A 19,842-nucleotide genomic window follows, 5' to 3' on the forward strand; every position below is an offset into this window, starting at 1 on the left:
TGTTAGATACAGCATGTTCAATTGTTTTAGAGAAGAAGGGTAACAGTGATACCGGTCTGTAGTTCTGGAGGACGGCAGGGTTGAGGGAGGGTTTTTTGAGTAGAGGGGTAATTACCAGATTACCAACGCAAGGTGGTCGGGAACGTCTTCTGTCTCCTGAACAAGAAACTGCAATCATAAACATGGTCCGAGAAAACACTGCCATAACTTTACACCAGATACAAAGCAAAATAATAGAAAACAATGAGATATATGAAAATATTGATAGGGTAAGCTTATCAACACTGGACCGTGTCTTGCGCAGAAATAATCTAAGGATGAAGCAGGTCTACAAGGTGACATTTGAACGCAATTCAGAAAGGGTCAAAGAATTGCGATATAACTATGTGCAAGTGAGTTCTATAGCCTATTGGATTGTATATTGATTTGATTTATTCACAATACCACTTCAAATATTACAATAATAATACAGTTGGGGTACAAGACCAATTGGGTAGAGTGAAAGGGTCCCCCAAAGAAGCTAGGAAAGCTTAGGAGGGGGCCGATGATTCATGTAAGGGTAGTGGTACAGACTATAGGATACACAATATCCCAGATGACGCACCAGTACATACATAACATAACATACCTTCAATCATACACATACATCCCAGTAGTTTTTAAATGTATTTATTTATTTAATTTGTAATATTTTTTTATATTAGGTATAGGTTAATAAGAAATGATTTTTTAGTTGTCTTTTGAAGTTGGAGATAGAGGTCAGCACCTTGACGCCTTCATCAATCCCGTTCCAGATCTGCGGCCCCCTACAGACAACACTCATATTGGAACGCACATGTCTGCGACATTTTCCTGATATGAGTGGTTTGATTCTCGTTTGGTATATATGCTGGGGGCTGGAGATGGGAACAAGACTACTCAATCTAGGCTTCAGTCTGTTGACAATTTGGAACATAAGGCAGGCATTATGATATTCATTTAACTCAGCCAGTCTTAATAACTTAAAACTGTGGGAATAGAGGTTGGGTGGGAGAACTTATATCTGACCAAGAGAGAGCCTGTATGACTTTCTTTTGCAGGGAAATACGCTTTTTCAGATGGCTAGTGAAAGCGTTGCACCATATCACATTACAATAGTTAAGATGTGATTCAAACAGAGTTTTATACGGCATGAGAAGGACAGATAGAGGAAGAAAATGTCTGATCTTATAGAACAAGCCAACATATTTGGACAGTTTGTTTACGAGATAGTCAATATGACTTTTAAAGTTAAGCGACTCGTCAATGAGGACCCCCAGGAATTTAGTGGAATACACTCTTTTTATCGCCTGCCCATTAATTTTAATTAGGCAAGGGTCAGTGCTGATAGATTTTTTACATGATTTGAATAAAATGAAATTTGTTTTGCTGACATTTAATGATAGCTTATTGCATTTAAACCATGAATCCACATTGGTTAACTTTGAGTTTACTATATCTTGTAAAATAAGTGGGTCCTTGTGTGATGTAAACAAATTTGTGTCGTCTGCAAAGATAATTTTCTGAAATATTTTTGAAGAATTTATAAAATCATTTATGTATAGAATGAATAAAAGTGGCCCTAAAATGGTACCCTGGGGGACCCCAAAGGTCATGGGCTGACAAGTAGAGTTATGATTGACATGGACATACTGTTCCCTCTCATATAAATAACTTCTGAACCATTTAAGTAGTAAACTTCTGATACCATAGTGATGCAATTTATACAATAGAATATCATAGTCAATGGTATCAAAGGCTTTTGATAAGTCCAAGAAAATACCAACACCACATTTTCCCTCTTCAATGCAGTCACTGAGTCTGGTGTATACTACTTTCTCCGTTACTTTGGAGAAAGTGGGTAGGATTGATATGGGCCGGTAATTGCTCATATCATTTCTGCCGCCCGATTTACATTTAGTAGACGCTCTTATCCAGAGCGACTTACAGTAAGTACAGGGACATTCCCCCGAGGCAAGTAGGATGAAGTGCCTTGCCCAAGGACACAACGTTATTTGGCACGGCGGGGAATCAATCCTGCAACCTTCTGATTACTAGCCCGACTCCCTCACCGCTCAGCCATGTGACTCCCGATTTGAAAATAGGAATTATTTTAGCAATTTTTGTCATTTTAGGTACAGGCCAGTAAGTAAAGAAAGGTTGATGCAGTGAGCCAGTGGCTCTACAATGACATTTGCAATGGCTTTCATGATCTTACTACATATTCCATCTACACCAGTGGTGTATGAGCTCGTCAAGTCCAAAATTATCTTGAGGAGCTCAGTACTATCTGTCGGTATCATGAAAATTAGTTGATGTAGGTACCAGAAAGAAAAAGCTTGAAGGTGACACCCTGAGGTTGACTTATATTCTTAGCCAGATTTACACCTATTGAGGCACAATGATTATTAAAATTCTGTACGAAATCATCTTTGGCATCACCAAAGTCAGGCAGAGTAGTAGGTTTATGTCTCCTGTTGAGGACTTCATTTAACACATTCCATGACCTCCTACAGTCCCCCTGTGATGCTTGTAAGAGTTCAGCGTAATGGTTTCTTTTGCTCTTTCTTATGATCTACGTTAGTTTATTTTTATAAGAAATATATTTCTCTTTATTTAAGATAGAAGGATTTTTTATGTAGGATTTATAAAGCCTACTTTTATATTTAATAGACTTTAAAATTCCTTTTGTAATCCAAGGGTTCTGGAGAGTAGTGCTGCATCTGACAGTCTTCTCAGAGATTGTGTCCATGATGGAGTCTTGAATGATCTTTATCAGACTGTCATATGCTGCATCAGGAGTCCCACTGTCATTGACAGAGTCCCACGACTTGGTCTGTAAGTTAACAATTAGGTGCCGTAAAGTTCTCTTGTTGAGGATTTTAGATTTGATATTAGAGAGTGGGGGAGAGAACTATTTCCCTACTATGGGAAAATGGTCTGTAATATCAGACTGCACGACTCCCGTCACCAACTTGGTATTTTGAATTAGCAAGGATATTGTCAATAATCGTTTTGGATGTCTGTGTAACTCTAATAAATCTATTAATGGTGGGGAAGAAAGAGGATGAATGCAGTGTGTTCATAAAGTCATGTTTTACCCCATCTTCCTGGGAAATATCAATGTTAAAATCACCAAGGAGTATACAGTCTTTTTTTTGCTTATTCAGTTTATGTAATATATCTTCCAGTTTACGGTAAAGTGTCAAGAGCAGAGTCAGGTGGCCGATATAGAATACAGACAATAAATATTTTGTCATTATTGTTAATCTCAATAAATAAAGACTCACAGTCGTCATCCTCTAGGTAAAGATCACAGATTTTTACTTGGAGACTGTTCTTAACATAGAGACAGACCCCTCCACCTGTTCTAATAGGTCTATTCTTACCGTTTTTATCGATTGCTAACACACAAAAATAGGAACATATGACACAATCACCACAACTTGTAACTCATGTGCCAACTCTTTTAACCAATTCTGCTGAACTATAAACACATTTTGCTGCTTTAGACACAAATTTCAATTGCAAGCCACACTTTCCTCAAAACACAACACACAATTATCTGCTTTAAACACAGATTTCAATTGGTAAACCACACAGTCTCCAAAACACTACACACAATCCTCTTTATTTTTAACACTTCATCCATGCCAAAAGCTCCTTGTTTTCAGACAGAACACATTGTTATTCAATTAATAAAACTTCAATTTCCAAGGCTGTTGTGCAATTTATAATCAAGGTTTTAGCAATATAAGGGACATAGGTGAGCTCCTGGTTTGGAGAGCAATGAACGACATGGAAGCACAAGCGGAGGACGAGGAGGCGGACGAGGAGGAGGAAGAGGTGGAAGGAGAGCAGTAATCACTGATGAAATTCGGGCCACAGTGGTCGACCATGTCGTGAACCATGGTTTGACCATGCAGGAGGCAGGCCAGAGGGTGCAACCAAATATTAGCCGCTGCTCCGTTGCATCCATCATACGGACGTTCAGGAGAGAAAATAGGTAAGAAATTCTAGGCCTACTATGACAGTAAAACGGTTGTATTTTTGTATTTAGAGTATTTTCCATTGTTCTGTATTTGTACATTTTGCAGAACTGAAAGATTACCCCGGCGTGGTGGGAGGGAGCGTACCTTCTCAGATGCACAGGAAACAGCAATAGTCAACATGGTTGTGGCAAATAACGCATTAACCATAAGACAAATAAGGAATACAATAATCAATGACCAAGTCACATTCCCCAACATTCTCACAGTTGGCCAGGCTACAGTGGACCGTGTTCTGAGGCGGAACGCACTAAGAATGAAGCAGATATACAGAGTGCCGTTCAACAGAAACTCTGACAGAGTCAAAGATTTGCGCCATGACTATGTGCAAGTAAGTCTTACTCTATTTATTCTTACAGCTGATTGCGTCCTATTACTGTAGCACTGACACATTAGTGGACTATATTGTAATCCAATTCAATGTTACAGTATTTTCAAGTGTTTTACAACAATGTGTACAACAATGTGTGCCTATTTCTGATAACTACTGTAATATTGTCATGTTTGTTTCAGAGAGTTCTTGAGCTAGAGGCAGCTGAGGAGTCGAATACATTTATTTATATTGATGAGGCTGGTTTCAACCTCTCCAAAACAAGGCGCAGGGGCAGAAACATCATTGGACAACGCGGCATTATCAATGTCCCTGGCCAGCGGGGAGGGAATATCACTCTGTGTGCTGCCATAAACCACAACGGCATCCTCCATCACCACTCAATCATTGGCCCCTACAACACTGCCCGTCTCCTCATATTCCTGTACACACTCCACAACACACTTATTCCACCCGACCAAATAGTCCATGCAGAGCAGCCCAGGTATGTTGTTATCTGGGACAATGTTAGTTTCCCCTCCCACCATACTCTCCATTTCTAAACGCAATAGAGGAGTTTTTTTCTGCCTGGAGATGGAAGGTATATGAACGCAATCCGCAGGCGCAGATGCCCCTGATACAGGCCATGGAGGAGGCATGTGGCAATATAACCCCTGAGGCCTTTCAGGGCTGGATTCGCCACACCAGGCGTTACTTTCCCCGCTGTCTGGCCAGAGAGAACATAGCCTGTGATGTTGATGAGGTCCTCTGGCCAGACAGGATCCAAAGACAAGATGCAGCCTAATTATTTTGTCCTCCTTTTTTAAAGTGTTTTACAGTATATATATTTTTATTTTACTTTTCTTCTTTGTTGTTGACTGTACTGGCCTATTCTTTATTTCACTTTTGAAACAAATAAATATTTTTGTTACTGTATATTTGTGTGTTGTTTCATATTGGAGTAAAAACATTTTACAGTTACATTTTACAGTATAACAATATGTACTAAGCCTAAGTAGGCCTATGGTATCACTGAACATGAAAAGGCAAAATGCTCCTGATAAGGCCTTCATACATGGTGTTTTCCCATTCATCGTAGTGTTTTCACTTGAGTACATCAGTGTTCAATCGATGCTTGAAAAGTCTACTCAAATAATAGTCTGTGTTTGTTGTATGAAATCAAAATACAATTTTGAGGTGACATAACATTGTTTTGAAACCAAAGTAGCATTTTGCAGGAGTTATGAAGTGTTTTGAATTTTGTGTGAGTGGTTTTGGGGTTTGTGTTTAGAGTTTTGAGAAATCGGGGTAGGCTTTCAAAAAATGTGTGTTAGCAATCGATAAAAACTGTAATGTGTAGATTGTACCCAGAGATAAAATCCACATATGAGAAGTCATTAAGCCAGGTTTCACTACACCCAATAACATCAAAATGACAACTTGAATTAGACAATAAGGAAACAAAATCAGAATGATGTTTGTTTAGGCTTCTGATGTTTAAATGTAACAATGACTAATTATATATATCATTTAATGGTTTTAAGTTATCAGGGTCAAGAACATTGCAAGTAATATTGCCACCCATATCCAAACAGTGTTGAGAATCTCCAACAATATTGAAATCATTAAAACCCATAATATAAACAGTTCCAAAAATGTTTTACATGATAAATTTTAATCATGGAGTTTCCTGGGATAAATTCATTGACACAGCGTCAGCCGCAAGCACACTCGGAACACCCAAACACACACACACATCACAAACACAAAAATAATTTTGTTTTATTCATTTTATTTTATTTTAAGCAATCTGTACCATGCCGCGGTCATCGCTGCCAGCTCGCAAACTGTTAGTCTCTTGAAAAAGAAAAGGAAAAAAGAAAAGAAAGAAAATGTCTCTCACCGCTTCGCCCTCTCGCCTGTCATCCTCATCGCATGGATTTTGGGCAAACTACGATTTTAGGTGTTCCGCGGTGGCAAGGAAGTGAGGCTTCAGCCTCAGCTGTTGTGGGAAAATGTTTCCTACCTCCCGACTCTCGCTTGACGTAAAGCCTGGTCGGGTACAGCAGGGCAGGTGTTACGTCCCTACTGGTTTCCGAGCTAACTGGTTTCCCAGCGGTGCGTGCACTTATCAGTCTGCCTCTATCACCAGATTTGTCACAAATTCACAAACATATCACTGGCGATTTTCAAGTCAGATCTCATTTGCTGCGGCGAATATGAATATATAGGCTATGTGCGCACTACATTACCATTCACGACAAAATAAATGGAGACAAAATAAAACATTTGCAGGCTTGCATGAAGTGGGATTCGATCGCACTAGAGCTAAACACTTCATTTACCAAAGGCCCTTGCTTTACGCCGTGAGCCATTCCAGCTCATGGAAATTTTAAAATCAGTTGTGTGGTTACAGTTTTTCACAATTTTTAACACACGTTTCTCAAAACTGCACACACAAAACTGAAAACCTCACACACAAAATGCTAAACCTGACACTCCCTTTGCAAGATGACTCTTTGCCATTGTAGGCTGTGAATCGAAAGGCCAGAGACGCGCTTGGTGTTTGTCCCTGGCTTGGGAACCACAAGTCACCTTTGGTTAGATTCTCAGGGAGATAATTGACTCGTTAATATCTGACTCCAATTTTTGACAATGTGCACAAGTGCATTACCTGTAACCTTGAGCGCTAAACAGTTAATGACATGAAACTCTGACGTAGGTAAAAATCGTCTGCTTGATCAGAGCACCGACCCTAAAGTATGCGTGTTCACTAAACAGTCGTTTATCTCTACTATAATATGGATTTTAACCATAGTAGACCTAGTAGGATATGTAATCGATCACTCAGAGGCTCCGGTAAATTCCTTCGGAGCGTGGAGATCCACTGTAAGTGACTCAGAGGCCTTAAGTTAAAACCTACTCCAAAAGTCTATGTTTATAATCAGTTAGCCGCATCAACCAGACTAGATCAAAGTTTTCACCGCCGTAGCTTGATAGATACGTTTCAAGGAGAACAAGTAACTTTAAAATGCACACATTAATAGTTTATTATCTAAATAGCAAGATAATCAATACAATGATAATGAAATATCATCAAGTACAAAACATACCTTCAGAGCAATGGTTAACGAAGGTATTCACAATGAGGACTAGGCGCCTAACGCACCGGAGCTGTATCGTAAACAGAACTCGAAGTGATTGGTAAAAACGTCTTCCTATATACACCCAAACCTGACTAAAATGGGGACACCGGTCATGTGACAGAAAAGTTGTCGAACGCATACAAATTCAAATTGGATCATTAATCAAGACTGCAGTAGACCAAGTGGTGCCCTTGCAAGACAAGGGAATATGTTAAACATATGTTGGTCTGCTGCAGGCACAAACTCTGTAAACCCTGTACATGTACATGTTACAGTGTTAAAATTATTACTAGAATGTAACACACAAAATAAGAAACAAAAGCATATCAAACATGACATTTAAAGCTGTTTAGAACCTTATTTTCAAGAGCACAACTTTTAATGATAATTTCAGAGTCTTCCTCTGTCCACCTTCCTCTTCAACTCTTGAGACCACCTCTCCAGAGGTGTGTCATCAAGGTGTGATTGTCATTTTAGCATTCATGCAAATCAACAACTGTCCCAGACGAGTGTCTGGGTGACCAGTGACAAAGGGGCTGCCAAAACAGCCCTACAGTTTCCCCCTTTTGTTCCCATGGAACACAGAAAAGTTCAGGGGAACACAAATTAAAGTAGTGACCATGGCTGTTTGGAGAAAATTAATGAGATGCTTGAAAATAGCAACACTTGAACAAGGTACACAAGCAGTAATGTGTTACATGTACAAATAACATAACTTGAAGTCTCATGACAGCAAGAAGGAGTGGTATAAAAAAAAAAAAACAATAATAATAATAATAAAAAAAGACATTACCCTTAACAGTCATATAGCCGGTAATATGGTCCCACTTAATAATTTGGTCTTTAACAATGACGCCCAGGGAGCGTATGGTAGTGGAATTTGGAAAAACTTGGTTGGGGTGTATAAATTAAAAAGTCACATAAAAACCAATACAACCTTCACATTCATTATTGTCATACATCATTACAGTGGACAATTACTCAGCGTAATGAATATTTTTCATGTTGGTGGAGTTGAACCACCTGTTTGGGTCTAACAAGGATCATTATCATGTCACCTTCAGTGAAGAGTGTCTCGGACCCTGGGTCAAATACATACTTCCCAACTCGCAGTACAAGGCCTTCAACCACTGTAACGAGAGCATTGTGCTGTAAATGTGGTGTCAACTCCCTGTCTGATGTCCAGAGTTCTTTCTGATACTCTTTCAGATCCACAGGGGCGGTCTTGATCGCATTGACATGTGTGGGCAAAGGTATGTTTCGATGCCAGAGTTGGCTTTTCAAAGCTGTTAGTTTACCAAGTTGATCAACGATGTGGTCGTTTTTGTCTTTGGCCCATAGGTTTTCGTGCCTAAGCATTAGCATTTGAACAGGGTCTGGAATGGAAAGTGACACAACACTGGCTTTGTTTGAGGAGGAGCCTCTCCTTGTGGTTTTGTCTGTCATGATTTCAACTTGCCTCTCTGGGCAATCTATAACAAAACCATGTTTCTGGTCCACACCATGTTTCATGTCCATACCCATAACTGTTCCCTCGCTATTGTTAGGTAAATACCAAAATGGTTCGTTGATCACAACTGGACCTAAGTCCAAACGTGCGTTTTTTGTGCGAGTTGCAGTCATTTTTGTATCGCCTATACCAACTATTTCCATTGTCTCGCTAGTTAGGGGTATAGGAATGTCTGTGCGGGAGCAAGCGGTACCAGTATCTACGAGCATATCACATAACCGGCCTCCGAGGTTGGCTCTAACTTTGATACGGTTCCCACTGTTAATCACGCTCCCTATTGAAATGGAGGCCACGCACCCCTATTGCGGACTTATATGCATTTTGTCATTGCTGAACTCATGCATCCTTTTGGTTAGTTGCGATATGGTTTTCCTAATATAGAGCATTTCATCCGACTCAACTCTATTCTCTTTTGGCGCAGACGGCTTACTAGGCGTGTAATTTAGTTCTCGTCTATAGTTAGGTTTGTTTTGCAGTTTAAAACAATCTTCAGTTTTATATCCTGGTCTTTTACAATAATTGCATGAAGGAAGGTTAACTTCAGACCGAGTAGGCTTGTAAGTCCTCACTGTTTGTTGCCCTTCAGTTACCCAGTTAGTGGCTGCAACCCGTCCCTGCATGTTAATCTGGCACCGTTCCATGTCTGTTACCCATCTAACAATGGCGTCAAATGTATTTTGAGGTGGGCCTGACCCGACTGCGATTGCCTTTTGGACGTGAGGTCCTGCATTTTCTTTTAGAAGCTGAAGTAACACTGCATTGTCGTGGTCTGGGTTATTGATTCCAGAATATTCATTAAACACGGTCCATAAACGCCTAGCAAATGTTTCAAACGGTTCTTCGCTTTCCTGTTTTAGGTTAAGTATCATGCCCCATGCGGTGTGTGTTGGCCCTCTAACTGCAATAAGAGCCTGTTTTAACCGTTCTAAAACGTCGCTGTCCTCCTCGAATGCTCTTTTATTCATGATCGTACCATCAGTTAATTCTGGCGAAAGTTTGCATTTTAGCTCTCTTGGGATTGTGACCATAACAATTTGCCATACATCGCGCAATTCAAGGTTGAACGTGTTAGTCTGTGCTAGTAGAGCGTGCCAATACGGTTCAAAAGGTTCCTTACGAGGTAGATCGCCTATAACGTTTTTGTGTGCGTTACATTCATCACAAGTTAGTGTACGACTGACTGTTGTTTGTGTATCATTTGGCCCAACTATGGTTTTGATCACAGATACCTGAGCCACCACATATAAAAAGTTCATACTAAGAACGTCGCTGTTATCCCAGACAATACGATCAAAATACGCGTAACACAACATGGAAACATTCGTTTCCTATGCGATTTCGTGTAGCCTATGGCTGAGTGTTTCTTCGCTATATCTTTTGAAATCAATTCATTTCATAAGTTTATATTCTGAACAAATGTAGTGATCACTACATTACAGCCATTCACGCCATAATAAATGGAAGCTAAGAAAATGAAAGATTCGAGTGGGATTCGATCCCACGAGCAAAAACACATCCACTGTTGGTATCCATTGCATTACATTGCGAGCTACTGAAGCTCATTGAATACTTCAGAATTCAGTTACAAATGTATTAACTACTTTGGCCTTTAGGCAACAAGTTGTTTTGGTTCTTCTGAATCAACTAGTTACGGTAGACACTACCCGAATATACTCATCACGTAGTAGCCTGTATATGTAGTAATATTCTACCCGCATAACACTACTGAAGGTGTTGAAATTATTTGTGAGCAGCGTCCACAAAACTTTGTGAGGTTCCTATGATACATACATTTGTATTTTATGTCAAACAAACACACAACACACATGTAATGCCATCACATTGTATTTATTATGTGAAGCACTACAGATGTTTGTATGAAGTACTATAAACAATTATTACATCTCCTTTGAATACCCCTTTTTACAAGCAGTGTCACAGAGGGCTTCACATGTTCCCATAGAACTGCCCCTCAACCAACCTCAATTCTCAAGGAAGACAAGGAAAAACTCCCAGAAAACCTTGGGAAGAGCAACTCAGTGAGGGATCCCCTCCTCCAGAGATGGTTGGTGAAAGAGAGGTGCAAAACACAGGTTTAACATAGTTTTAAATTAAGAAAAGTGCCAAACACAGAAGTCCAAAGGTCAACTTGGGTCAGAGTTGGCAAATGTCAGTTTAAGCAATGGTAGCCACAGGCTGGTGCTTTGTGATTGGCACAACATAACAGGGATGCCAGGTAGATGGATGGACTGGAAGGGGCTGATGTCCACCAGCCGTGTGTCACACATCTTTTAAATGTCATGTTGCTGCATGTACTCTGTTCCTTCACAGAGTACATGCAGGACAGTATAAGTCCTGCCCCAATGGTGGCTTCCCAACTCAAAGCAAATGAAACCAAAAGGCTGCATGTTGTACACGGCATCTTTCACTTTTGGTGAAACTTCAGTGAAACAATTTCTTGGACTTTCTGAGGATCCATATTTGCTCTTTGTTTAACTTGTATAAATACTAGAAGTCATAAACCGACTCCTTTGCTCCTGAGAAAAGAACCTTTCACCTGCCCCATTTATACTCACTCAACTGTGCTGTACAGTACTGTGTGAAAATACTTTAATTGATTGATTGACTCATATGATAAGTGGCATGATATAGAAACGTGGGCACAGACATTATCCTACTTCTGATAATCATGGCAAGGTAACCCTAACAGGTAACCAGCTGTTTTGGATGAACCCCAAACCAAGTAACCTCAAAGGTAACCTGGATGTTAGATGTAATAATTGTTTATAGTACTTCATACAAACGTGTAGTGCTTCACACAATAAAGACAATATGATGGCATTGCATGTGTGTTGTGTGTTTGTTTGACATAAAATACAAATTTATGTATCATAGGACCCTCACAAATGTTTCCATGTTGTGTTACGCGTATTTTGATCGTATTGTCTGGGATAACAGCGACGTCCTTAGTATGAATTTTTTATATGTGGTGTCAGAAGGAGCTTTGATGTCGGGGTAAGTACGGCTATTGCCTCGGAACAAACCCAAAATACGTTATTAGTAGCCTGCATTCGGGTAGTGTCTATGGTAACCAGTTGTTCCAGAAGAAGCCAAATCAAGATGTTACCTGGAGGCCAAGATGGTTATTAAGCACATAACTGATTTGAAGATTTCCATGAGCTGGAATGGCTCATGGTGTAAAGCAAGCGCCTTTGGTAAATGAAGTGTTTTGCTCTAGTGCGATCGAATCCCACTTCATGCGAGCCTGCAAATGTTTTATTTTGTGTCCATTTATTTTGTCGTAAATGGTAATGTAGTGCGCACGTAGCCTATACTTTCATATTCGCCGCAGCAAATATGAGATCCGGCTTGAAAATTGCCAGTGATATGTTTGTGAATTTGTGACGAATCTGGTGATAGAGGCAGACTGATCGGTGCACGCACCCTTGGAAACCAGTGAGCTCGGAAAGCAGTAGGGACATAACACCGGTCTTGGTCGCTGGTTACAGCCAAATCCAGGACCCCTCCAAAGAACTCCTCGAGCATCCCGGCGATGAAAGCAGTTGAACCAGGCCCCTCCATGGATTCAGGTACACTGATAACCCTGATGTTGTTGCGCCTGCTCCGTGACTCGAGGTTGACATCTTTGGTTGCTAATTTAGCATGGTCTCTGTAGCTTGGTGATAGCTTCGTTGGCAGCCTTCAGGCATACCTCTCGCGCGTCACCTCCACTCTCAAGTATTTCGAGTGTCTCCGCATGTTCTGTCACGGTAGTTAGGACACCGTTCAACTTGGTCTCGAGAGCTGAGAGAGTTTGTTATAAGTCCCCGGAGATGGCGGTACGATGAGACTCAAGCAGGTGGGTGAGGGCCGCCATGGTGACCGCCTCGGTGTTTATGTTGGCCTGCGCCGCTTTAGCTTTCTGCATGGTCACGGCAGTTCAATAGCAGAACAGAAAGTTAGTAAATGTACTACTTTAGGTTTAGGAGAGAGTTAGGTTACATACGGTGAGATTAAGGATAAACAAACATTAGCAAGAGTGCGAGACAAGCGCGAGACGCAGCGTATCTTCACCTGTTACCACATCACGTGACGTGTTCACGTGATTCTGTCTGATGGGAGTCTGGATATACAATCCCATAATTGCTGCATACTCTCAACACTGTATAAATTATACATATTTCAGTATTGTTATGATTGTGCTTCACAATAGTGACCACTCCATGTCTATTTCTGATATTGTCATGTGTGTTTCAGACAGTCCTTGACCTAGACGTGGCAGCAGTGGAGCACCAGTTCATCTTTGGATTCAACTTCACAAAAAGACGATGCAGGGGAACGACTATCATCGGCCAGCGTTCCATTGTTGAAGTCCCAGGCCAGCGCGGAGGGAACATCACAATGTGTGCAGCGATTACCCACAACGGCGTCACCATCACCATGCTACCCCCTACAACACTGCCCATCTGATCACATTGCTGGACACCCTACACAACACACTCATTCCACCAGATCAGATTGACGGCCCAGAGCAGCTCAGGTACGTTGTCATTTGGGACAACGTAAATTTCCACCAGGCTGCTCTGGTTCGTAACTGGTTCACTGCCCACCCACGCTTTTCAGTTGTTTATCTCCCTCCATATTCTCCATTCCTCAATCCTATTGAGGAATTCTTTTCTGCCTGGAGATGGAAAGAGTATGACCGGAATCCACAAATATGTGTACCCCTTCTCCAAGCTATGGAAGACGCATGTGGAGATATAGCAGTTGATGCTTGTCATGGCTGGATTTGCCATGCTTGGCGATATTTCCCCCGCTGCTTGGCCAGGGAAAACATTGCTTGTGACATGGATGAGGTGCTATGGCCAGACCGAAACAGGAGAGGATGCATAGTGACCCATATTACTAAAAACGGTTCGACGTTTTTTCCACAATTGACCAAACAAGGTATGTACATTGAGCTTAAAGTGTACATAATCTAGCTAGATCGTTTTTGTTTTAGCAAGTTTTACAGAAATCTGCAAAAATCGAGGCTCGACTGTCATAGCTGATCGTCACGAACAGCCAAACCAGGGCTGGGGTAAGTGTTTGCTGCAGCTGGCGTTAATCCTACAAACAAACGCTTCTTAACTCAAAAGTTTTTAATTTTAATTGACAATATTGAACACAGATGTTAAGTAACTTGTCTCTACTCTAAATATCTTCTCCGTTTTCAATTTGAAGTAGTAGATCTAGCTTATGTAGGAAATCTTCCATTGCATCCTCTCTAGCTTCACGCCTTTGGTTATTATTCAAGCCCCGCTGGTTAGATGTAGCATGATCTTATTATTTACGTATAAAAACTCACCAGGGACAACAACAACATCGGCAACCCTGCACTTTGAATTATTATTTTGATGTCTTCTTAAGTTAAGTGTATGAACAGGACTGGGTGTCGTCGTCATCTACCGCTTGTCCGGGGATCGGGTCGCGGGGGCAACGACCTAAGCAGGGAGGCCCAGGCTTCCCTCTCCCCGGCCACTTCCACCACCTCTTCCTGGGGGACCCCGAGGCGTTCCCAGGCCAGCCGAGTGACATAGTCCCTCCAGCGTGTCCTGGGTCTTCCCCGGGGCCTCTTCCCAGTGGGACGTGCCCGGAACACCTCACCAGGGCTGGACGCCTGTCCAGGAGGCATCCTAATCAGATGCCCGAGCCACCTCAGCTGGCTCCTCTCGACGCGGAGGAGCAGCGGTTCTACTCTGAGCCCCTCCCGGATGACCGAGCTTCTCACCCTATCTCTAAGGGAGAGCCCGGACACCCTGCGGAGAAAGCTCATTTCGGCCGCTTGTATTCGCGGACTGGGTGTATGGAAGCAAATCGTGACCAAAACTCAAATGAAAATGCATTTCCAGAAATGTATTTTCATTTTAAGAATGTGGCTGCATTATTTGATTCATAAATGAAATTAGTAATCAATCATCCTATTTGCATTTTAATTTTCTTCTTTAAGACTGCTCATTCTTTCACTTAATTAAAATGAAAACGAAAAAGACATTTGAAATTTAATTTTCAAAATATGCCCCAGCAAATAGATACCAAAATTCAATTTGAAATGTAAAATTTGAAAATGAATTTCCAGAAATGCATTTTCATTTTAAGAACGTGGCTGCAAAATCGTGACCACAATTCAAATTCATTTTCAAGACCGTGGCTGCAAAATCGTGACCACAATTCAAATTCAAATGCATTTCCAGAAATTCATTTTCAAGAACGTGGCTGCAGAATCGTGACCACAATTCATATTCAAATGCTTTTCCAGAAATGCATTTTCATTTTCAAGAACGTGGCTGCAAAATCGTGAACACAATTTAAATTCAAATGCATTTCCAGAAATTCATTTTCAAGAACGTGGCTGCAGAATCGTGACCACAATTCATATTAAAATGCTTTTCCAGAAATGCATTTTCATTTTCAAGAACGTGGCTGCAAAATCGTGAACACAATTTAAATTCAAATGCATTTCCAGAAATGCATTTTCATTTTAAGAACGTGGCTGCAAAATCGTGACCACAATTCAAATGCATTTCCAGAAATGCATTTTCATTTTAAGAATGTGGCTGCATTATTTGACTCATAAATAAAATTAGTAATCAATCATCCTATTTGCATTTTCTTCCTCAACACTGCACATGTTATGCCATAATCATAAAGAAAACAGAGCGGACATTGCATTTTCATTTGTGTTCTGCCCGCCAAGAACTGCCCATAATTCGAAAACGAAAATGCATTCTGAGCGGCGCAGCAGAGTGATGTCAGTAGCCGTGCTTCTTCAGCTCCCTGCTGACCGAGCTACCCATCTTGTTCGGTTGGGGGCGGTGTGCACATACGCATTGCATTACATGGCAAATGTGCCGGGAAATTGATTGAATTGCCGGGTCTTGAGAGGACGCGTCACAGATCATGGCGCTCCCTCAAATTGTGCAGACACTGATAGAATTAGCTGAGCTGGTAGAACTTTTCATGAGGAACAAAAAAGCCTCAAGGACCCATAAAGTCTGCCATGATGGATTTTCCTGTACAGTGATAATTTGGGAAAACATTCAAAATTCCTCTTCTCTTGAACCAAAGGTCTAATTGACTTGGAATTTGGAACATGTATGTATCATTGACGTATTGCAAAATGTTACTTAAGGCAATTGAATCAAGTATAAAATGGCTGAAAGGGCTGTATTTATGTAAATGTCCACATTAACTCAATATGTTTGTGTTACTAAATCAAATGTCATTTTCAATGATGGTTTTTCAAACCTAATAGGCTTTAAGGTGGCTTCACTCTGACGTACCGTACACAATTTCACCTTGGTATGTCAAAATATGACTGAATTACAGCTGTTTGAACTTGGACCAAATCTGACAATGCTCACCATTGGAGAAACAGCTTTTTTTGTACAGTAACTGAACATGCTAAAGCTCAACACTGAGATTAGCTCAACGAGCTAGAACGGTGACTTGCAAAGTATAAGGTCATAGGTTCAAATCCAGCCACACTGAGTGTGTCTTAAATTTGAATATATGTTTAGTTAAACAGGATGACATCGTTCTGGAGTGCCATGCGCAATTTCACCTTGATATGTCAAAAGAATTGAATTGAATTAAAGCTGTTTAAGCTTTGGCCGAATCGAACAAGCCATGCTACAGGATACACAGCTTCTTTTTTTTTTACAGAAACTGACCAGAATTTTTCGGCCTTGCGGGTAGCTCAATGGGCTGAAATGTTGTACTGCAAATCGCAAGGGCATAGGCTCAAATCCAGGCATAGTCGTATGGCCTGTCATAATTTTGATTACTTGTTTAGTTAAACTGGCAGACATCATTCTAAAAAATACCATGCACAATTTCATGCAATTTAACCTTGAAATGTCAACCGTTTCTTAACATTTGTCCCAAAGCTGACAAAAAACTAATACTCATATCACGCAGTCGGAGCACTGCTAGATAATCAGCGTCAGATCCCTTGGGTACCCAGCATGCAGTGCGGCATGTCCAAAAAGGCAAAGAGTTGTGGAAAATAGTTTGGTTACAACAGCCTTGCGAGGGATTTCAGTTGTTGTGTTCCTTCAATTAGATGTTTGTAATGTTATTGTTGGTTGGTTAATATAATCTTGTTGGTCACCCTGATTGTGTATGTTGTGTAGTTTAATTGGACCAGAGAGTCGGCTGCTAAACCGTCACAGGCTATTCTTGCAAGGAGGCTATTCATGCGATCATGCCACGGTTGAATCCCTGCAAACGCTTTTCTGAAATACCAGTTTCAGAGATGCGTTCAAATGGGCATGCGCAAAGTTGTTCTGTTCAGGGGCAGACTGAGGGGCAGGTTAGCTAGGAAGAATTGGAGTATTCTGTGATGACCTGTCTTTGGAAATGAAACTTAAGAATCGCTTACTTTTTGGTATCACATTTAACAATTTTGTATTACAACATTATTTCAGCTCAAATTTGCATTGCGTGTCATACAGCTTTGGTGTGCTGGATAAAGAATGTTTGCTTGATCATGTTACACATTACACATTGATTGCTTTTGTACATGTAAAGGATGAAATACTTATATTCTAATATAGGCCTAAGGCTAAGAATATAAGAATTATATTCAAATTTCAGCCTTTTATTTATTAAAGCTATGTTCCTGCATATGAGAAAATTGATGACCATGCTGGGGCTGAGCTGCACATACATTGTCTACATTTATACGTGCTGGGTGCAACATTTAATATTGTGTGATTGAAATTCATGTAGACTATGGCTACATTACAAAAGTGTCAGAACTGAGAGCAGTCCAGTGTGATCTCTCCATGGATAAACCACTGCACTCGAGATCCGTTGTCCTGTGACCAAAGAGCGACTTAACGGCAACTTCACCCATGGTACCAAAATGAATGTATCCAGTCGCCCAAGGGACAACGTAACGGCAACGTCGTCCACGGGACCAAAAAATTACTTAACCAGCCGACCAAGGTACGACGTCGCGGCAACGTCGTCCATGGGACCAAAATTAACGTAACCAGCCGACCAAGGTACAACGTTGCGGCAACTTCGTCCATGGGACCCAAAAAGAACTTGAACTTGAACAGCCGACCAAGGTACGACGTTGCGGCAACGTCGTCCATGGGACCAAAAAATAACGTAACCAGCCGACCAAGGTACGACGTCGCGGCAACGTCGTCCATGGGACCAAAAAATTACGTAACCAGCCGACCAAGGTACGACGTCGCGGCAACGTCGTCCATGGGACCAAAAAATAACTTAACCAGCCGACCAAGGTACGACGTCGCGGCAACGTCGTCCATGGGACCAAAAAATTACGTAACCAGCTGACCAAGGTACGACGTCCCGGCAACGTCGTCCATGGGACCAAAAAATTACTTAACCAGCCGACCAAGGTACGACGTCGCGGCAACGTCGTCCATGGGACCAAAATTAACGTAACCAGCCGACCAAGGTACAACGTTGCGGCAACTTCGTCCATGAGACCCAAAAAGAACTTGAACTTGAACAGCCGACCAAGGTACGACGTTGCGGCAACGTCGTCCATGGGACCAAAAAATAACGTAACCAGCCGACCAAGGTACGACGTCGCGGCAACGTCGTCCATGGGACCAAAAAATAACGTAACCAGCCGACCAAGGTACGACGTTGCGGCAACGTCGTCCATGGGACCAAAAAATAACTTAACCAGCCGACCAAGGTACGACGTCGCGGCAACGTCGTCCATGGGACCAAAAAATTACGTAACCAGCCGACCAAGGTACGACGTCGCGGCAACGTCGTCCATGGGACCAAAAAATTACGTAACCAGCCGACCAAGGTACGACGTCGCAGCAACGTTTCCCATGGGTCTAAAAATAACGTAACCAGCCGACCAAGGTACGACGTTGTGGCAACGTTGTCCATGGGACCAAGGTAACGTCAGAAGGTAACGATGCGGGTTACCAACTGAGCCCTTACTGGCAACATTGCCGCAACGTCATGTGTTAGCTGGGATGGTGAATAAACCAAATTCTGATCCTGATGGAGATGGGAGAAGAAACCCACCCAAATTAGCTTCGGTTAGACGGGCGTGGGATGAAATTGCCACAATTGTTACAAATCAAGTTCAAATACATAGAGATTTCTCATGAAAATCTTTTATAATCATTGAAGAAATGTAACAAGCCATAAATCAAAACAATGTAACGTAGCTTCACAGAAAGAAGACCCTGGCCTTGCCAGCAGTGCGCACGGACCAAGCATGCGCCCATAAAATAGCATCTGAATAATACGCCATTGACTTTAGACTACGTTTTTCCTGGTCAGTGGCGGAATTGTTTTTCGGAAACTGCAAAATAGCACCAGGGTACGTTTGCGCCGGTGTTGGACCGAATTCTCACTCAACCGCAGAATCCCACTCCCCTACGCGTGAACAAGCACTGCCTTCCGATCATATTGCTAGTTGCAGTTTGACAAACCGAGGCAATTTTTACAAGCGAAGGTTCCCTCGTCTTGTGCTTTGAGTAAACTGTCAGTGGGCTATTTAATTCATGTTTCATCAAAATATAAGTTATGTTGTGCTGCACTTGAGAGCCTATACAATTTGTATGTCGGGCTACTCGTAAAATCCGAATGATTGTCTCAAGACAATAGACGTACTTCGGCACTTGAAAACAATGTTATCGGAATGAGGGTAGCATGTGGATTATGTTGTAGTTGCTGTTATGTCACTGTCTGGTAAAAGCAAGCATCCTTTGTATTCATTTGTACAAATCACTTTTAGTAGAACTATTCACTTCTGATTCT

General features: G+C 41.5%; 1 protein-coding gene and 1 pseudogene across 1 annotated transcript; both read left to right on the plus strand.

The window, feature by feature from the left end:
* The first annotated feature begins 317 nt into the window (after positions 1–317).
* On the plus strand, positions 318–5,182 carry LOC146302901 (uncharacterized). Its single transcript, XM_084698664.1, has 5 exons — positions 318–392; positions 3,804–4,024; positions 4,116–4,398; positions 4,581–4,882; positions 4,972–5,182. The coding sequence occupies exons 1-5, from the start codon at positions 318–320 to the stop codon at positions 5,180–5,182; spliced, it is 1,092 nt and encodes a 363-aa protein (XP_084554790.1).
* A 7,695-nt stretch (positions 5,183–12,877) lies between these two features.
* LOC146302902 (uncharacterized) lies at positions 12,878–13,797 on the plus strand (annotated as a pseudogene).
* Positions 13,798–19,842: the final 6,045 nt, after the last annotated feature.

Source organism: Hypomesus nipponensis, chromosome 1, assembly GCF_054491055.1.
Source record: "Hypomesus nipponensis isolate SF chromosome 1, ASM5449105v1, whole genome shotgun sequence".
Taxonomy (NCBI): Eukaryota; Metazoa; Chordata; class Actinopteri; order Osmeriformes; family Osmeridae; genus Hypomesus; species Hypomesus nipponensis.

Coding starts and splice junctions, on each gene's coding strand:
- LOC146302901 (XM_084698664.1), top strand. CDS start 318: ATGAAGCAGGTCTACAAGGTGACATTTGAACGCAATTCAGAAAGGGTC. Junction 4,025..4,115: donor ACGTTCAGGAGAGAAAATAG/GTAAGAAATTCT, acceptor TACATTTTGCAG/AACTGAAAGATTACCCCGGC. Junction 4,399..4,580: donor TGCGCCATGACTATGTGCAA/GTAAGTCTTACT, acceptor TGTTTGTTTCAG/AGAGTTCTTGAGCTAGAGGC.